The sequence below is a fragment of the Equus asinus genome, chromosome 21 (assembly GCF_041296235.1).
Source record: "Equus asinus isolate D_3611 breed Donkey chromosome 21, EquAss-T2T_v2, whole genome shotgun sequence".
Lineage (NCBI taxonomy): Eukaryota > Metazoa > Chordata > Mammalia > Perissodactyla > Equidae > Equus > Equus asinus.
Window position 1 is genome coordinate 42,827,111 of NC_091810.1, and position 20,940 is coordinate 42,848,050.

Sequence of the window (20,940 nt, forward strand, 5' to 3'; positions counted from 1 at the left end):
AGAGCACCACATACGGTCCATGTCCTCCCTCTGATGGGGATGAGGTGTGGCCTCCAGGCTTCTGCACTCTACTGCTCCAGTCCTCCTGGTCTACTTTGCATCCTGATTAGCTTTCATCCATCACATCCCAGTGAGCTGCGTCTACTTCTCTGCCATCACCAAGCTTCCCGAGCCCCTGACCAGAACTCAGTATGCTACTGAGTCATATGTCATCAGAGGGTGCCTGAGACAAAGACGCGTCAAGAGAAAACTGCTGTTGTTTACAGAGATTCAAGGCCAAGTTCTGTATTGTTCAGGACCCTGCAGCTGCATTGGGCTCAGGGTGGATGGAGTGGGGAAGAGGGGGCTCTGTTTGTTTCACTCTTTTGTTCTTTCCCTGTTTGTTCCTGAATGATTCCTTAATCAATTTATTAATTGTGGCACTAGATATATTTTTAAAAAATTGATACTTGGACCCATTGTCTTAATGGTTTGTACAAATATTGTCTGATTCATATCACCTCACCGGTACAGGTTGGAACTTGAGCTAAAATGAAATGTTTTTGTATATGATTCTGATTTGTTGAGTCCGTTCAAATTTCTGTGTGGGCGATCACTACTGTAATGGGTGGAGGGGGCTCTCCTACAGAGAGGTGTGTGCCTTAGCCACTTCACTCAGCTCATTTACTTCATTTGTTCAGGAATCTTTTATGGAGGGAGGGCTCTGGCACTGCCACACAGCGGTCAAGGAAACCAACAGCGTTCCTCCCTTGTGGGGTCAACATCCCTGAGGCAGAGATGAACAACAGACAGCTAAATCCATAAGATGATGTCAGGGAGTGTGATCAGTGTAACGAAGGAGATGAAGCTGGGACAGGGAAGAAAGCAGAGTTGGTTTAGGTCAGGGAAAGTCTTCTGAGGAAGCAGCATTTGAGCGGAAACCTGGATGAATGAGGGAGCAGCCATGTGGGTCTCTGGGGGGAAGACCATTCTGTGCATATGGAACCCAAGGTTGTGGTCAAACTCCTGGTGTGGCCAGTCAGCTCTGGAGCCCTAGACATGGTCTGTCACACTGGGGAAGGGAGAGGGGAAAGGAGGCAGTGTGGGAAGAACCTCCCTCACCTCCTTCTCAAATCCTAGAAGGTGGCTGGAGTAAAATCTCAGCATTGTGTACTTTCCTGGTTGACCAGAAGGCTCATGGCTTCCTTTCCAGAGGGTGAGACCTGGAGTGATGATGTTTCTGAAACTGCCACTGGGGCAATGAGCATGAGCCTACGGGGCACTGCTGGAATTGTAACTACACATAGTAAGACTTGCCCTGGCTGTGGACTCCTTCCTCTTTTGTGACATTTGGTTACATCTACCTCATCACCTAGAGGGAACCATCTAGAGGGAAAGTAGTTACTTAGCAGGGCTTTGATGGAAAAAAATGAAAATATGAGAATGTATAGAATCATGGACCAGGAAATGAATGCTTCCCATTCTCTCCATTGATTGGTTGCTTGATCAATTGATGTTATTTAACACAGCATAAAGGAAGTGTGACAGGGAGGATTCTTGGAAAAAGTGACATCTAAGAAGGTGCAGAGGCAGATGGCTGCAAGTCACCCCTATTGGAGGGTGAGGTGGGATGGAAGGACGAGAGAAGAGCATGGGCAAAGGTCCAGATAAAGAGTTACCAGCTCTCAGATGACGCAAGATTCTCGTTGGTTTTAGCAGTGTGTATGTGTGCGTGCGCATGCATGCATGTATTGGAATATATGTGGAAGAGGAACTGACATAGTAGCCCTCAATAAATGCCAGTTTATCTGAATGGCTGTGCCTTGTGCTACTGGGCTCTGCACTGACATCCTCATATAATTTCTACAGCTATCCTGTGGCACAGGCTCTTTTACTATCTCCATCTTCCAGACCAGGAATGTGAGGTGTGGAGTGATGAATAACTTGCCACCTGTGTGTCTTCCTGGGGGTCTGCTCAGTTGTGTCAGGAGACATGGAGGTGAGGAGGATCTTCCCCAAAAATTTATTCAGTGATGTCAAGAGAGACGGGTATTTTTAAATGTCTTCAAAAGGCCTCATCTTGGTGCACATCCCCATGGAATGGCAACTCTGGGAGGCAGAGGCTGCTCTCAGCTGAACGCGCGGTCCCTGGCACAGGGACGGTTTGTTGGGATGTTAGTTGGATGCCCCAGGGTCTCTGGTGGCCATGGAACACCAAAGCTGGAGGAGGTCATTGCCTTCATTTCTTCATTTCCCAGGTGTCTCCTGACTTTTCCAAGGTGGGCCCACAAGTCAGGGCAGAAGAAGACTTGGGGCCCCAGTCAAAACCAGAATGCTCTAGAAAGAGAGGCTGGGGCCCTTGGCCAGAGTTGAAGGACAGAGGAGGCAATTTGCTGTCTTGTCTGGCTCAGCTAGCTAAAGACCAAGCTAGTTATTTAATAGTCAACTTGATTCCTTGTCCCAACACCCCACCTCCCCTTCCAGCCAGCATATGGTAACTTTATGGGTCTAGATTTTCTTTGCTGCTGATAGAACCCCAAGCTCTGAAATCATCTCTGATTCTGAGCCCAGTAATATTTTCCTGGAAACCGGAGCAACTTACTGGCTGGCTTTGAGGCAAATTGAAATGTCTGGAGGTTGTAGAGGTGGCGGTTGGGAACTGTGTTCTGGTCTCAGCTCCAGGATTACTAGTGGATTGTCCTTGGATGAGGTGCTTAACCTCCCCAAGCCTCAGTTTCCTCATCTGTCAAGGGGATGGTGCGTGGCTGTACCTCATGGGTTTGCTGTGAGGATTAAATGTGAAGTTATTTGCAAAGTACTTATCCCTGTCACAGCCCGAATTCCGGAAGGGCTGGCTGTGATCATCTTCTGGCGACTTAGGACTGACCCAGGTCACTCCATCCCCAGTTTGTGTTCTTTTTGGAAAGGTGTGCTCCAACACCCTGGAAGTTCTTCATTCAGATTTGGGGACTCCACCAGGGGCGAGTGCTATCATCTTTGGAGAAGATCTTATTAGGAGCCAAATCTGGGTAATGGAGTTAGGGATCAGTTTACTGTGAGACAGAGGCCAGGTGTGAAATGCTGCCAAGGCTTCCTGCCCAACCACAGCCTACTATCTTCTCCTGAGGTCCTCTCATACCAGTCTCCCCAGTCCCCGGCCTACAGTGGTCACCCCGTTTACCTGTCCCTGAGAGGCATACAATGCCCTTGGAAGCTGGCTACTTCAACTCATTGTTCTGGTTCATCTTCACACTCCACCCTGAGTCACCCACTGGGCCCTCCAACAGAGCTGAACCTGATAGCCCCCCAAGTACCCCAGAGACTTTTCCACTTTCACGTCTTTGCTCCTGCTGTTCCCACTACTTGAAATGCTCTTTCACCCTTGGCCGCTTTCAGAACTTCTTGCACTGCCTAACTCCAGTGGCCTCTTCCCTCTTTCCTTTCCTTTTGGCTGGAGAAAGAAGTGCTCTTCTGCACAAGAAACCCTGATTATACTCTCAATCTACACAAATGCAAACAAATCAGAAGTTGTAGAGTAAAACATGAAATTCCACCTGCTGCATCCCAGGCTTGCTTCCAGAGAGAACACTTATGATCAGCCAGCCGTTTATTTCTATGTTTTTACACACAGGTGTGTATACCTATAAATAACTCTAAAAACCAACATAATGGGCTCCTTTTATATGTGTTGTTCTCCAACTAAATTTTTTTCCATTTGTCCATATGTCTAAGAGCCCTTTCTCTGTCCATATGCATCTGTCCTCTTTCCGTCTGCTCTGACTCTCCCCCTCCCCAGGGAAGAGTGTACGAGTTTGTGTGGACATATGTTTTCGGTTCTCTTGGGTATATACCTTGCAGTGGAATTGAAGGTCATATGGTAACTCTATGTTTAACATTTTGAGGAACTGCCGAATGTTTTCCAAAGTGGCTGCACTGTTTTGCAATCCCAACAGCATTGTATGAGGGTTTCATTTACTCCACATCCTCACCAACACTTATCATTGTCCATCTTTTTGATTATTGCCATCTTAGTGCATGTGAAGTGGTGTCTCACTGTGGTTTTGATTTTCATTTCCCTAATTGCTAGTGGTGTTGAATATCTTTTTTCACTTTATTTTTTTAGAGCAGTTTTAAGTTTATAATAAAATTGAGAGGAAGGTACAGAGACTTCACCTATATGCTCTGCTCTCACACATGCGTACCCTCCACCATTATGATCTTCTTATTGTCTCCATAGTTTTGCCTTTTCCAGAATGTCCTACAGTTGGAATCATACAGTATATAACTTTCTCAGATTGGCTTCTTTCACTTAGTAATATGCAGTTAAGATTTCTTCATATCTTTTCATGGCTTGATAGCTCATTTCTTTTTAGTGCTGAATAATGGTTCGTTATCTGGATATACCACAGTTTATTTATCCATTCACCTACTGAAGGACATCTTGGTTGCTTCCAAGTTTTTGGAATTATGAATAAAGCTTCTGTGTGCAGGTTTTTGTATGGACAAAAGTTTTCAACTCCTTTAGGTAAATACCAAAGAGTGTAATTGCTGAATCATGTGATGGGAGTAAGCCAGCCCTGGTGGTCTAGTGCTTAAGATTTGGCGTTCTCATCACCTCAGCCTGGGTTTGTTTTCTGGTCAGGAAACCACACCATCTGTCTGTCGGTTGTCATGCTGTGGTGGCTGTATGAAGGTGAGAGGATGGGACAAAAAGCCTGGGCAGGGTTCCGCTCTGCTCTACACAGTGTTGCTAAGAGTCAGAATTGACTCAACAGCACTAACAACAAATAGTAAGAGTATGTTTAGCTTTGTAAGAAACCACCAAACTGTCTTCCAAAGTGGCTGTGCCATTCTGCTTTCCCACCAGCAATGTATGAGAGTATCTGTTGCTCCATATTCTTGCTGGCATTTCATGTTGTCAGTGTTCCAGATTTTGACCATTCTAATAGGTATGTAGCAGTATCTCATTATTGTTTTAATTTGCATTTCCCTAATGACATATCATGCGAAGCATCTTTTCATATGCCTACTTGCCATCTGTTTATCCTCTTTGGTGAGATGTCTCTTAAACTCTTCAGCCCGTTTTTAGTTCAGGTTGTTTTCTTATTGTTGAGTTTTAGGAGTTCTTTGTATGTTTTGGATAATAGTCCTTTATTAAATGCATTTTTTTGCAAATATTTTCTCCCAGTCTGTGACTTGTCTTCTAATTCTCTTGGTATTGTCTATTGCAGAGCAGAAGTTTTTAATTGTAGTGAAGTCCAGCTTATCAATTATTTCTTTCTTGGATCACCTCTTTGGTGTTGTATCCTAAAAAACATAACCATACCCAAGGTCATCTAGGCTTTCTCCTATGTTATCTCCTAGGAGTTTTATACTTTTGCATTTCGCGTTTAGGTCTATGATACATTTTGAGTTAATTTTTGTGAAGGGTGTAAGCTCTGTGTCTAGATTCATTTTTTTGTGTATAGATGTCCAGTTATTCCGGCATCATTTGTTGAAAAGATTGTCTTTGCTCCATAGTATTGCCTTTGCTCCTTTGTCAAAGATCAGTTGACTATATTCATGGGGGTCTATTTCTGGACTCTCTATTCTGTTCCACTGATCTATTTGTCTATTCTTTTGCCAATACCACACTTTCTTGATTACTGTAGCTTTATAGGAAGTATTGATGTCAGATAGTATCAGTCCTCCAATCTTTTTCTTCTTCAATATTGTATTGGTTGAGTATCTTTTTATATGCTTATTGGCCATCTTTATCTTCTTTGGAGAAATGTCTTTTCAGACTTTTTGCCTATTTTAAAAATTGGGTTATTTATCTTTTTATTAGTGACATGTATGGGTTCTTTATGTATTCTAGATTCAGTCCCTTATCAGATACATGATTTTCAAATATTTTCTCCCATTCTGAGGGTTGTCTTTTCACTTTCTTGATGGTGTTCTTTGAAGCACCAGGTTTTAACTTTGATGAAGTCCAGTTTATCTATTTTGCTTGTGTTGCTTGTGCTTTTGGTGTCATACCTAAAGAAACTTTTGCCTAATCCAAGGTCATGAAGATTTATGTCTAAGTTTCCTTCTAAGAGTTTTATAGTGTCAGCTCTTAGATTTAGGTCTTTGATCCATTTTTAGTTAATTTGTGTGTGTGGTGTGAGATCGAGCTCCAACTTCATTCTTTTGCACGTGGATATCCTGTTGTCCCAGCACCATTTGTTGAAAAGACTACTCTTCCCATTGAATTTTCTTGACATCCTTGTCAAAAATCAACTGGCTATAAACGTGAGTGTTTATTTCTTCACTCTCAATTCTATTCTATTGATCTATATGTCTATCCTTATGCCAGTCCCACTGTCTGTACTGTCTTGATTACGGTAGCTTTGTAGCAAGTTTTGAAATTGAGAAGTATTTTCCTCCAACTTTGTCCTTTTTGGCTATTGTTTTGGCTGTTCCGGGGCCCCACATGAATTTTAGGATCAGCTTGTCAATTTCTGCACAAAAGGCAGCTAAGATTTTGATAGCGGTTGTGTTGAGTCTGTAGGTTAGTGGGGCATTTTGCCATCCTCACAGTATTAAGTTCTGATCCTGAAGTACTTTTTACTGGGTGCATCACTCACTCAGCTCCCCTAGTCATCGAGTCTTCTGAGGAGGCACTCAGAGGTCCATCCTTCAAGCGGCACAGACAAAAATCCAAGGATATCAGCATCTCTTTTGCTTGTTGAAGAAAGTGACACAGTATAGTGTAGTGTTTAAGGCTAGAGACCGTGGATAAAACATTTAACTCCTGAATTTGTGAAATATGCATGCATCTGGCACTGACTGAACATATGGCAGACCTGGCTTCCCTTTATTCTGAGAGCATGATGGAGATCCCTAAAGATCCTCCCATAGTTCCCTGCTTCTGTGCCTTGAGAAGGGTGGTGAGAACTGGGGACCCCCAGAGCCCTGGAGGCACCAGGGAATGGTGGAGGGTATTGGAGTCAGGCTGCGTTTTAACTTGTTCTATCTATTGGGCTGATTGGATTTCATTTAAGGAAAGCGTTCTGCTGCTAAAGCAATTTTTGTCCATTCCCAACCCCCCCCCCCCCAATTCACTGGCATCATAGTTTGAAGAATGGAATAAAAATAAGAAAGGAATACCATCACATATTAAAAGATTAGTTTACAACCCTACATGCTCTTATGTGTTCCAGATGTAATGCTTTGGCACAAGTCCAAGATTGTATTCTCGTGGAAGAAGAAATAAAAAGCGAAGAGCCTACGTGTATATCAGTAGGATCCTGGTTTTCCAAACTTAAGGAGCGATCTGGGGAAGTACACTGGAAACTGCAAATCCACTCACACCTCAGCTCACTCTCAGCTGGGGCGAGGAGCTGCATTTTAACAAAACAGTGCTAATGTCTGCGTGTGTGAGGTGGAGTTGTTTATCACTGTTGTTTCAAAAAAGCAATTAAAAAAGCATTAATTTGGGCTGAGATTTTAGTTTGTTTCTGGAGGGGAAAAAGTTATCTGCAATAGAAATTATTTTGAGATCTTCAAAATCTAAGCTCCTTTGGTTTGACGGGTTCCTTTACCTAAGCTGCGAGGACAGGCAGTTCATAGGGATCTTGTTTCTATTCTTTAGTGAGGGGTGCGTGCGCGTGCATGTGTGCCTGGAAAGTTAGGGGAAAAACACAGTGACATAACCCAACCCCAAAACAAGGAAGCGTGTTACAGAGCTGAGGTTCCAGTCTCAGAGGTGCAGCTCAGCTGAGCTTGTGTAACCTCTCTCTGTGACACATCTCCCGGGGGGCTGGGGGACCGTTTCTCCCTAGCGTGGCTTCACTTCTACAAAAGCCCTGTGCAGTCTTTCAAGCTCAGTTGGTATTTGTAACAAATCACTCACGTTTCATGCGTTCTGGGCTGGGCGGGGCCTTACTAATCTTTGGCCAGCATCGTGAGTCATAAAATATTTAAATGACCGCCTGAGTCCTTTGAGGAGAGAGCTGGTGAGTTAATTCAGGGAGGTGGAGTGACTCTTAAACGGCACTGCAGTACATGAGTGGCAGAATTGACGCCGGTGTTAGCAGCTCTATTTTATTATACTAATAAAGAAAGTTATGTTATCTTTTAGAGTGAGATAAGGATGATGATGCTGCCAAATTTTATTGAGCACCATTATATGGTAGCGTCTGGCTTTTCACACTTGTTTTTGACTGTGACCCATTGTAGGAAATAAATCCAGCCTGTAACCTGGTGTTTGTGTGTGTGTGTGTGTGTGCATATCTGAAGCAAACATTTGGGGAAACAATACTTAGCCTATGTATGTCTAGTGTCCTCTGGTAATTCTTTTCTATGTTAGTGAATTTATGCGTTTTTAAAAAAATGATGATTGTGTGAGACCCACTAAATTTATTTCACTAATGGGTCAAAATCTACTATTTGAAAAACTCTGTGCTAGACAATTTACTATGTTCATTTAATCCTCACAACAGCCTCATGGAGGGGGTATTATTATCCCCATTATGTGGATGGGAAACTGAGGTACAGAGAGGCAACTTGCCCAAGGTCATATGGTGAGTGAATAGTGGAGCTGGGATTGAATCCAGAAAGGCTGGGCCGTCTTACAAGTTCCTGGTGTGAATGCAGGGCACACACCCATCTCCTGTAGCAGTTAGGAAATAGGATATAATTTAATACCTAATGAGTTGTTGTTTATTGAAAGAAGTAGCCACAAAGTGGATACAGAATTAATACCACTAAAGTTGTTTTTAAAAACAACTACTATAAAAAAAATACTAAAGTTGTACTTAAAAACAGATGTATCCACTGTGATGGCTTTGATTAATATATGGATAGATGTTATTCTTCCTAGGTTGCTGTATTTTGTGGGGTTTTTTGTTTATCTTTTTGTGTTTGTGTGTGTGTGGAAGATTAGCCATTTTTGCTGAGGAAGATTGGCCCTGAGCTAACATCGTACCTATCTTCATCTATTTGATATGTAGGACAGCTGCCGCAGCAAGGCTTGATAAGGGATGTGTAGGTCCACACCTGGGATCTGAACCAGTGAACCCTGGGCCGCCAAAGCAGAGCAGGCAAACTTAACTGCTATGCCACCGGGCCAGCCCCTTGTTTATCTTTTAAATCATTTGATGACTTGAAATTTCCTGAAAGTACAGGTCATAAGGGATGATTTCTGATGGAAAATCGCTTGTTTTGGGGGTGTATTAAAGTTCTCCAGAGAAACAAAACTAACAGGATATATAATATATATTATAAAACAGAAGATATAAAAATATGTATAATATATATTATGTAACAATGTATAATGTATATAATGTATAATGATGTAATATATATCTCTCTCTCACACATACTGTGAGTGAGACCGAGGGAGAGCAAGAGAGAGAGATTTATTTTAAGGAATTGGTGATTCCTTATGTGATTGTGGAGGCTTGCGGAATTCAAAATCTGCAGAGTAGGTCGACAGGCTGGAGACTCAGGGGAGAGCTGCAGTTGGAGTCCAAAGGCTATCTGCTGGCAGAATTCCTTCTTGGTAGGGGAGGTCAGTCTTGGCTCTATTAAAACTTTCAACTGATTGGATGAGGCCCACCCACATTATGAAGAGCAGTCTGTGTCACTCAAAGTCTACAGATTTAAATGCTAATTTCATCTAAAGAATGCTTGTACGTTTACAGAAACATCTAGAATAATGTTTGACCAAATATCTGGGCACTATGGTCTAGCCAAGTTGATGCATGCAGTTAAGTATCTTAGAGGGTAAGATACTATTTAAAGTTGTTCAGAAGAAAGGAAAAAGGCAGTGGGAATAGGAGTGTGATATTGTTTCAAACAGGAGGGACATTTTAGAAGGAACCCCCTCTCCCGTGATTAATTGCAAAGTAAGCCCTTCCCTGGTTCCCATGCAATTATAGGGGGGCAGCATGCTTTGGCAGATGGGGGGGGCACAGATTTTCTTGCTTTGAGTTGAATGGATTTTTCTTACATTTCGCTTTTAGATCAGAGACCTGAGAGTTCATGGCCCTAAGTAAACAGAGCCAATTATCTGCAGCTAGTAGGTTCTTGTTCCGTGGATTTATTTGTAGGGGCCTGTGTGTGCTAATACAGCATTTGCGTCTTAGCCTAGACTTGGAAGACCCTGCTCCCCTCTCCTGTGCCACAAGCTGCCACTCGGTGGCCTGTGGGTCACTGCACAGGAACTGTCGGTATCTGAGGCTGTCTGGGTGGGAACTCAGGCTGTATATGAGAACACGATATCTAGACAATATTAAACTTACTATAGTTTTTATTTTACTTTATTTTTATTGAGATATAGTTTACATACCATAATGTCAACCCTTTTAAATTGTACAATTTATTCACAAGGTTGTGCGGCCGTTACAGCTATCTAATTCAAGAACATTTTCATCACCCCAAAATATAGCTTTTATTTTGAAAGTAATTTAAAATTTGAAGAACATTGTCTACTGGATTAGTCCCATCAGCAAACAAACATGCTGTTATTTCTCCCAACTTAAGGAAAAAAAAACCACAACGAAGGCTCCCTCTTCACCTCACTTCTTCCTCCAGTTAGGCCCCTAATTCCTCTTCAGTTTGGAGAAGCACTTCTTGAAAGAATTGTCTGGACGTGCTGACTCCAGTTCTTTGCCCCCCATTCTCTCTCACTTAAAAAAAAATGGTGATAAAATACACGTAACGTAAAGTTTACCATCATAACCATTTTTAAGTGTCCAGTGGTGTTAAGTATACTCACATTGTTGTGCGACAATCTCCAGAACTTTTTCATCTTGCAAAAGTGAAACTCTAAACCTGTTAAATGACGATTCTCCATTTCTCCCTCTCCCCAGTGCCTGGTAACCATCGTCCTGCTTTCTGTCTGCATGAATTGAACTACTCTAAATACCTCGTGTAGGTGGGATCAATACAAATAGGACAATATTTGTCTTTCTTTGTGATTGGCTTATTTCGTTTAGCGTAATGTCTTCAGTGTTCATCCATGTTGTAGCATGTGTCAGAATTTCCTTCCTTTTTAAGGCTGAATAATATTCCATCATGTGGATATACCACATTTTGTTTATCTGTTCATCTGTTGAGGGTCACTGGGTTGCTTCCACTTTTGGGCTGTTGTGAAGAGTGCTGCTCTCCCATTCTCTTTTGAATTCATTATTCCAAGCAGGTTCGGGTTCCCCTCATGAACATCTCTTGCCCAGGTGTACAGTGATTGCCGTGTTGCTCATCCCGATGGCTCTTTCTCTGGCCCCATCCTGCCTGGCTACCAGCAGTGTTTGACCTGGTCGGTGATTTTCTCTTCCTTGAAGCTCTGTCTTTATGTGGCTTCCAGGACACCTTACTCTCCTGGTCCTGTTCCCACATCTCAGTTAACCGCACCTCCATCCTTCTGCTTGCTCAGACCCAAAGCCTGGGGTGTCATCTTTGACTCTTGTATCTCTCATCCCCACACTTATCAGAAAATCCCACTGTGGGGCATTTTCAAAATAATCCCTAGAATGTGGCCACTGCTCACTACCCTCTCTGCCACCACCCTTGTCCAAGCACCACTGTCTGCTCTCACCTGAATGACTATGGTGATCTCTTTCCTGGTCCTCTAGACTTTGTCCTTACCTCCTTTCAGCTAAAAGGGTGGGCACGTTACCACTTCTTTGCTCAAAACTGTTGAGGTGCTCTCATCCTACAGCAAAAGCTAAAGTCCTCACAGTGGCCTACAAGGCCCCCATGATCTGGCCATGTTTCCTCTCTGACTCCTCCCCTAGTTTGTTCTTCCCTTCATTACCCTCCCGCCCCCAGCCACATCAGCCTCAATGCTCTCCTCTAACTGGATGCCTCAGGGCCTTTGCACTCGCTGTTCCTCCTGTCTGGAATGCTGTTCTTCCCATGTTGGCATGACTTGGTCCCTCACTTCCTTCAGCCTTTACTCAGCTATCACCTTCCCTGGCCATCCTATCTAAACTGTCACCACTACCCAAACACTCCTCTCTGCCTTCCTTGATTTATTTTTTTCTCCTTACTCCTATCACTATCCAATATAGGGTATATTTTGATTATTCATCTTGTTCGTTGTCTGCCTCCTCAACTAGAATGTAAATTCCATGAGGGCAGGGATTTTTCTTCTGTTTTGTTCCCTGCCATATGCCTCTCACCTCGCCTGACACTGAGTAGACACTCAATAAATGTTTGTTAAACCAATAAATGAAAGTTTGGAAAATAGAGATAAAAAGCCATTTATGAGTCCTCGGTTATGATACAATTCTTGCCTGAATTTTTCTTACCTGTGGATTGTTACATATAAGTGTGTGTGTGTCCCCTGTCTTTTCCCACCAGACATTTTGGTATAAGCCTCTCTCTTTTTTTTTAAAGTTGCTACATAATCTTCATGATTACTCCTTGTTAAACAGCTACGTCATGTCTCACTGAGTGGATGTAGCAACTTTATTTAACCTTGTCCTCTTGTTCAGGACTATTGGGCAGCTTCCAATTTGTTGCTATGGTAGATTACACCACAGTGAGTGTCTGTGCTGGGCGTTTGTCCTGCCTCCCTCCCTCTCCTCTGGGGAGTCCTCATTCTCCTGAGCCCGGATGGGAGCTGTGGCCCAGGCTGGGCCCATCATGGTTCCCCTCACCCTGGCTGTGGTGACTGGTCCAGGGTCACATATAGGCCCAGCCACGCCAGGCTGTGGGCATCCCCTGGGTCACCCTAACTCACTCAGTAGTAGCAAAGAAGGTGCTCAGGGCACCCCTGGGTCCAGAGCCTCAGAGCCTGCAGTGAGGAGAGGGTTGGGCACATCATCTTTGGATCGAGTCACTTGACTGTTGGAGCTGCTCCAATATCCTTCCAGCAAATCCCCCTTTTTGCCAGTCTCAATGGAGTCGAGTCTCTCACTGCAAGGAGTGCTTTTAGACTAATCCAACCCAGTGGAGCGTCTCCCCCATCCCCTTTTCTCAGTTGTTCCTTAGTCCAGAGCGAGGAAAGATGTTAAAGACCTAAGTAAGGCATTGGTCAGGGCAGAAAATGCATGTAGGCAGAGCAGCTCGATTCTCTGTCACAGCTGGAGAAACAATGTAAAAGCGTCGTCTGCCTGGGTTCAGACGCTGCCTCTGCCATCTGACGGGGTAACCTCAATTTCTTGGTCTGCAAAATGGGGATGAAATAATCACACCCCACCTCAGGGAATTGTTTTGAGGACTAAATGAGTTACTGCACAGAGTGAGAGGGGCTCACTGAGCATTAGCTGTGGCAGCTGCTGTGTTATGATGCCAAATTCTTAAAAGTGTAAGAGGAGTTAAATATAGAATTACCATATGATCCAGCAATTCCACTCCTGGGTATATACCCAAAAGAATTGAAAGCAAGGACTCTAACAGATGTTTGCACACCCATATTCGTAGCAGTGTTATTCACAATAACTAAAAAGTGGAAAAAACCAAGTGTGCGTTGGCAGATGAATGGATGGACAAAATGTGGTATATGCATACAATGGAATACAGTCATGCACTGCGTAATGACGGACCACATATACGATGGTGGTCCCATAAGATTAGTACCATATAGCCTAGGTGTGTAGTAAGCTATACCGTGTTGGTTTGTGTAAGCACATTCTGTGATGTTCACACAAAAATGAAATTCACCTAATGACGAATTTCTCAGAACATATCCACCTTGTTAAGCAACGCGTGACTATCACTCAGCTGTGGAAAGGAAGGAAATTCTGACGCATGCTACAACGTGGGTGAACCTTGAAAACATTAAACTACCTGAAATAAGCCAAATACAAAATGACAAATATTGTATGGTTCCATTTATATGAGATACCTGGAATAGGCAAATTCATAGAGACAGAAAGTAGAGTAGAGCTTACCAAGGGGCTGGGAGGAGGGGAGAAAGGGGAGTTATTGTTTAATGGGTACAGAACATCTGTTTGGGATGATGGAGAAGTTTTGGAGATGCATAGTGGTGATGATTGTATGACATTGTGGATGTACTTAGTGCCACTGAATTGTACACTTAAAAATGGTTAAAATGGTAAATTTCGTGTTACGTATATTTTACCACAATAAAAATGTGTAGGAGGAGTTAGGGGGTGTGAATGGGTGTGAATATAAGAGTGAGTCTCCTGGACTTTTTAATTTACAGCTTGAGGTTAAATCAAAATAGAGCACATAGTGAAAAAAACAGGCAGAGACCAAAAAGAAGTGGTGGTGGCAGTGGGGTAAATGACCCACAAGAGCCCAGAGGGTCCTTCTAAGGTCTGATACTGAAGACTGGGATTTGGCGTGGTAGGAGCAGGCCACCAGGCCGGAGGGTGAAAGCTGATAAAAAGGAGAGTGTGCAAACGGAGAGTTCTTAGTGACTGTGGGCAGGTCAGGCCGGTTCCGGTCAGATGGGCCCAGCGCAGGCTGGAGCCCATGTGAGTCACAGCTCAACCCCTAGCGAACCAAGGGATGTGGCAGGGAGGGGCTGGGTTGTGAGTCAGAGGCCACTGCTGCTGTGAGCTTCCTCCAGGCGAGGCCCCCCTCCAGGTCCCTGATTCGGCTTCCGCCACTGTGGGGGTAGAGGCAGGTGTACCCACTTCCTGTGCAGGCCATTGGGAAGGCTCCCCAGCAGAACCTGGAAGTTTCTAGAGTTCTTTTGCAGCTTCTTTTTGGAAACACAAATAACAGCAGCTACATTGGTTGAGCACTTGGTGTGTGCTGGCTCTGCACACTTCATCTCCTTTAAGCCTCAGTCTCACCCTATCAGCTAGTTTTATCAGTCTCTCTTTATAGAAGAGGAAATGGGCTTATAGGGCCAAGCAACTTGCCGAAGGCCACACAGGCTGCAAATGGCAGAGTTTCAGGAGCCTGGACTTGTAAACATGCTGAAACACACACACACACACACACACACACTTGTGTGCACACAAATACACACTCATGGAAGGTTAGACTCCAAAATGTGACTTATCTCTCTAGGTCATAGGTTTAAAGAGGATTTTAATATTTTTTTTTTTTTTTTTTTTTTTTAAAGATTTTATTTTTTCCTTTTTCTCCCCAAAGCCCCCCGGTACATAGTTGTGTATTCTTCGTTGTGGGTTCTTCTAGTTGTGGCACGTGGGACGCTGCCTTAGCGTGGTCTGATGAGCAGTGCCATGTCCGCACCCAGGATTCGAACTAACGAAACACTGGGCCGCCTGCTGCGGAGTGCGCGAACTTAACCACTCGGCCACGGGGCCAGCCCCTGGGATTTTAATATTTTTTATTTGTGCTTATGAAAAAAGTTAGAAAATGCAGATAATAAATATATTTCACAACAAAAAACACATTATTAAATATGATTGCATTTTAGCATTTCAGGTCATTCTTATTGGTACCTTTGGGATCTTGTAGAGCGGATGACGTTAAACAAACCCACTGAGTGCTGGACACTGGGAGTGTCAGAGTCATGACAGCTCTATCCCACGTTTGTAAAACTGTAATGGCATTTCCAAGAGACCAGGCTCCGTAGGAACAAGTTACCATAAATGTTACAATAGATAAAAGAAGTGTAATGTAGATTGCCCCTTCAGGGAGCAAGCTGTAATACTCATTTCCAAGGAGTTGCCTTCCTGTGTGGAAAAGCCCACACGTCTTGTTTTATGGAAAGAAACTTGCTCTTTCAAGACTTTTATTTGAAAGAGATTCTGGGATATATGTAACCTTTCCTTGCTTTACAATCACTTCTCGATGAATGTGGCAATAATAAGAACAGATCTGAAAATTTAAAGCCCAATAAATATGGGGAAAAGGAAATTCATTTTAGCCAGTAGTTTCAATCGTCTTCTGAATTTTATCAGAGTTGCTAACTTCTTAGCAAAACTGACTCATTTGGGGGCCCCTCAACTTTCACTGTCTGTCTAATGCCAACCGCAAAATCAATGAGAGTGAAAATTAAGCACCTGCTTTCTGTCCATTTCAGTAAGAGGCATTGATTGATTCATTCATTCATTCAACAAGTATGTGTTGAGTGGTATGATGGCTGGGGTTTACTTCACTAGGAGGGATATAGAAGAATAAGGTTAGGAATGAATTGATCATTGAAGCTGTATGATGAGCACATTCTTTCTACTTTTGTATGTGTTTGAACTTTTACATTCAAAAAAGTTAGAATACATAATGTTGAGTACTTACCTTGGGCCAGGCCATGTACTAGGTGCTGGGGAGGCCGTGGTGGGAAGACAGGCTCAGACTCTGCCCTTCTGGAGTCAACAGACTCATTCAGGAAACAGGTATTAATCAAGTAGTCACATGAATGCAAGTAAAATTACAGCTGAGGTGAGGGCTGAGAAGTCATGAGCAGAGATGCACAAGTCTGCAGTGTAGACCCCTTTCCACCCAGGATTGGAGGAAGAGCTAAGAGTGCTCAGCTTGAGGTTGCACCAAGGGGCAGGGGTATATGTGTGTGTGTGTGTGTGTGTGTCGCGCGTGCGTGTGCATTTGTGTGCCAGCACAGTCAAGGCTGAGAGGAGTCTTTTTCCTGAACCATAGTGTGATAGAAGGATTTATTTCAAAGTAGACCCGTTGACTGAATGCCCTCAGAGAGCTTTTGTGGTGCATGTTCAAGAAGATAACAGAGGTATAGCATAGTTCTCCAATGGATTCCGATTCTGCTTAGAAAAACTCCAAACTTTTTCTTACGTTTATCTACATGTCCTGCCATTCCCTATTGTGCCTTCTAGCAGGATCCCCATTTCTGTTCTTGCTCAGACTTTGAGTATGCCATTCCTCCTATCCGGAATTTATTCCTTCTCTTCTTAGGGCCAGGTCCTTTCCATATGTAAGTCTTGGCTCCAGTGTTACAAGGGAGGCCTTTCCTCAGCACTTCTCCCTGTTTACTTTCTCTTCCTCCATTTTTTCTTAGTCGTTTTCCCAAGCTGTGAGCATGGTGACAGCAGGGGCTATGTCTGGTCATATCCTGTGGCTTCTCTGCCTCCTGGCCCATAGATGCAGATAGCAGGCACTCAGTGGATCTGACAGTCAAGTGCTAGCTTATGTTGTCCCTAAGCATATTCCTACATAATCATTTTGTATTTTAAAAGGATTTTGACCCATGTACAATTGTCAAAATGGACTTCCGGGAAGTTATGGAAGCTTCGTGTGAGATGAACGTGCTTTGTCTATGGTTTGTGTCCAGAAATCCAAACAATAGGGACATGTATGTCTTATTTATTTGGGTTGCAGGAGGCGAGGTGCAATTAGATGTTTCTGCAGGGTCCAGGTAAAGGACAGGGGGGTCTCTGGGAAGCTGGTATCTTTCTCTGGGTGTGACAGAGATTAGTCCTTCATGTATGTCTGGTTTGTGGTCACAGCTGACAGAACTTTACCCTAAAATTACACCCCAGTCACCCCTACCTCAAACTATATATAAAAATAACTCAAGATGAGTTGAGGACCTAAATGTGGTAGGCAAATCAATGGAGATTCTAGAAGATAATAGAGAAGCATAGCTGTATGAAATTAGGTGAGACACAGATTTCTTAATAAGACAGAAAAAGCACTACTGTAATGGAAAAAGTCTATAAATTAGACTTTGTTTAAAGTAAGAATTCTTTATCAAAAGACTGAGAGAGTGAAAAAGCAAGCTGCAGTCTGGGAGAAGATATTTCAAATATGTATGTCCAAGAAAGGATTCTTATCCAGAATATGTAAAAAAACTTCTACAAACCAATAAGAAACAGACAGCTCAATTTAAAAAAGATAAAAGACTTTAGGAAGCATGTCACCAAAGTGGATTCCAAATGACCAATAAACATATAGCAAGGTGCTTAACTTTGGGAGTCATCAGAAAATTTTAACCTCAATGAGATACCATTATCTCTCCACCCAGCATGGCTAAAATGAAAAAAAAAATGATAATATACATGTTGGTAAATATATGAAACAACTAGAATTTTCGTATACTGCTAGTGGGATGTGAATTAGTACAATCACTCTGGAAAATCGTTTAGGCAGAGTGTACCAAAACTCAACGTATGCGTACCTGTGCTGCAGCAGTTCCACTCCTAGGCGTATACCTGAGAGAAGTGAGAGCAGATGAGCGCCCAAGGACTTGCACAGGAATGATCAGAGCAGCTTTACTTATAGTTACCAAAAAATGGAAACCACCCAAATGCACCTCAATAGCTATATGGATAAGCAAATTGTGATATATTCACACAGTAGAATATCCTCAGCAATGATAAAGAACGCTTGGGTAGGGCTTTAACTGGGAGGGGAAGGAGGAAACCCTTCTAGGGCAAACGTTTTATATTTTGATTAGGTTGGTGATTGCATGGCGGTATAAATATCTAAAAACATTATTGAGTTGTACACTTAAGATTTGTGTCGTTTATGGATGTCACAAACTATTTATCAGTGTATACCTTGGGGAAAAAACACGTGCTAGGCTTTTTCTAGAGTCCTTGGAGGAAGGTTGGCGAGCTGAAACAATGTCGGAGGCCGTGGCGGGCTGGAGGGGAGGTGAGGATGGAACCTGCGAGGGGCCTGAGTTTTCCCTGCGTGGAGCCCCTTCTGGCCTAGGGGCCGGCGGTAGCGATTGCTCCTGTGTGTTCTTCCTCGTCCTCGCCCATCGCGCCCTCACATCCTGCAGCATGTGAGCAATAGCTGCCACTGGTCCCTGGCACGATCCTTATCTTGCGGAAAAAATCCTGCTTGGGAGGGAGGGTGGCCTTTCCTGATTCTGGTGCTGTTTGAGGGATAGGTGCGTCTGTCTGGTGCTCTCCTCCGACTCCCGGCAATGTCCAACCAGGAAGGGGAGGGAACCTGCCTGTCGGCTAGCTTTACATGAAGCCGAGGATTAAATGGTGGTGGTGGTTGGTGTTACTGGATAGGTTGGAGGGGATCCAGTGAGGAGGTGGAACCCGCCTCTGTCTGCCAGGTCACATCTCTCAGCACCCACACCCTGGGCTGATCCTCAACAACAAATTAAAGCCTGTTATGTAGATTGCCCAGGGCGGCCTGAGGGGTCTTCTGGGGCAGACCTCCAAGCTGAATGGACCTCAGTGCCCGGGGACGTGGTTTGTGCTCCAGGGGGTCTCCGGCTCTGTGCTTGGGTGACCTGGCTGGTGTCTTTTTGAGAAAAGGATGTGCTTCATTTCCAGGCCTACGGGCCAGCTGCTTGGCACAGTATAGGCACTCCGGTTGTAGATCTGAATGCCAGCATGGTTTGGCTTTTATTTATTTGTGTCTTTGTGGCCTGCCATTTTCTGTAAAAGTTTTAAGCCACTTTACCGACAAAAGATGAGGAAAGTGTGGGGGTTGAGAGTATGCTATGCTCCGGAGCGGAATACCTGGCTTCTCAGGCATGACATTGTACCAGGGACAGGTGGCAGCTGGTGCTCAGCTCCACAGGATGAGAGGGCGAGCGGCACGAGAGCAAGGACAACACATTGGCTGGTGGCCTTGGGCAAGTCACTCTGCCTCTTCATGCTTCAGTTTCCTTATTGGATGATAGAGGGTAAGTTAGGGATAAGTCTGGGCAATGTGAGAACAGTAACAGTGCCACCTTTTGGGTTGTTGTGTGGATTTAGTGAGGTAGTTAACATAGAGCACTTAGAAGAGTGCTTGGTACACAGTCAGCACTCAATAGATGTTCGTGGTGGTGGCGATGGTGAAGAGTGTTTAGACGTGCTAGAATAGTAAAGCGCATCAGTGCCCACGGTGGGGCAAGTGAGTCCGTGTGTGGAGAGCACCTGGCGCTCACCTGCACACGTGGGGCTCAGGGAAGGTCCACGGGCTTTATTATTTTTATTATTCCATCATCTGACCACAGACCCTCCACCCTTGTCTACAGTCACAGCATCAAGAAGCTGCATGTTTTAAGAAGTTTGGTACAAACTCGTTTGATGACCAAACCTGACCTCAGTTCATAGGAGGCTGTTTATAGTTTGTAGCAGAAATCGTCACATGTTCAGCTGCAGAAATAGTTCTGTATTTGACTATGGATGCTGTGCCTGACCCGGCTGGGGTTTTACATAACATACTGTACATACTTCGTATTACCTTTCTAAAATGCAAAGGTTATGAATTCTGAAACATGTCCAGCTCCATGGGCTGGGAAGAGAGATTGTGGACTTGTCTGCTATAGTTTATTCTCCAGTTGGCCAGTTAGGCCATTTTCTCTTTTTTGCTGATATGAAAGAATGCTGCAATGAGCCTCCTTGAGAGACTGGAGTGCTGGCTCAGCGGGGATGTGGATTTTAAATTTTAGTAGCTATTGACAAATCGTCTTTGAAAGGGATGAGAGAAACGGATAATTCCACCCCTAGGGTGTGAATGTGAACTTGGTCATATTCCTCCCTTGCTTCTGAGAGCCTCTTCGGCTGCCTGGCCCACAGGCTTATGTCCTCGTTCCTTTCTGTGCTGTGCACAGACTTCCCTTCCCAGTCAGGCCTCTGCCTGTCTGCCTGGTCTCTGATTCCCTGGCCTTTCTGCCACCACCATAGTTGGGCCTCAGACCAGCTGCAGAGTCTGAGGTCGGTCAATGACCATCCCCTACCCTACCCCACTCCCACCACATACCCCTGTACTGTATGCCCAGAGGCTCAGCCTTGGGCAGGACAGAGCTGTCCCTGTTCTGTGGCCTTGCCTTCTGGGGGAAACTGGGGGCCCAACTGAGTTCTGGTAGTTCTGTCAAGTCACTAAAGGCCTTGGAGCTGAGAGGAGCTGGAGAGCGAGAGGGCAGGAGGGGACACTCTGTGAGAAGGCCGGGGCCACCGGCAGGAAGATTTGTATCTTCAGGCAGTGGGAAGTCCTTGCAGAGGGTTAAGCCGGAGAGTGACTTGGCTGACTGGGTTGGTGATTTCAATACTTAGGTCGTATTGGAGGTGGTAAGTGGTGGTAGCAGTTGAGTTGGAGAGAATGGGGTGGACAGAGAAGGGTCAGGCCTGATTGTACATGAAGGGTAAGAAAAGGGAAGGGTCAAGAATGCCTCTCAAGTCT

General features: G+C 44.2%; 2 protein-coding genes across 4 annotated transcripts in view; one reads left to right on the forward strand and one right to left on the reverse strand.

The window, feature by feature from the left end:
- ARHGEF3 (Rho guanine nucleotide exchange factor 3) overlaps positions 1 to 20,940 on the forward strand; it is a 284,203-nt gene that overhangs the window by 2,906 nt on the left and 260,357 nt on the right. The window contains exon 1 of one of the 3 annotated variants that reach the window (XM_070493509.1): positions 4,834 to 4,928. The exons of the other annotated variants lie outside the window; for them this stretch is intronic. Coding sequence (XP_070349610.1) covers positions 4,849 to 4,928 — 80 coding nt within the window. The 5' untranslated portion in view covers positions 4,834 to 4,848. Of the gene's footprint in view, positions 1 to 4,833; positions 4,929 to 20,940 lie in introns of those variants that run through there. 3 annotated transcript variants of the gene reach the window in all.
- SPATA12 (spermatogenesis associated 12) lies at positions 1,655 to 4,191 on the reverse strand. The gene is given in 8 exon segments (XM_044755404.2): positions 1,655 to 1,740; positions 1,743 to 1,926; positions 1,929 to 2,008; positions 2,011 to 2,094; positions 2,097 to 2,156; positions 2,159 to 2,225; positions 2,228 to 2,316; positions 4,182 to 4,191. Coding segments are annotated over 8 exon segments (660 nt in total).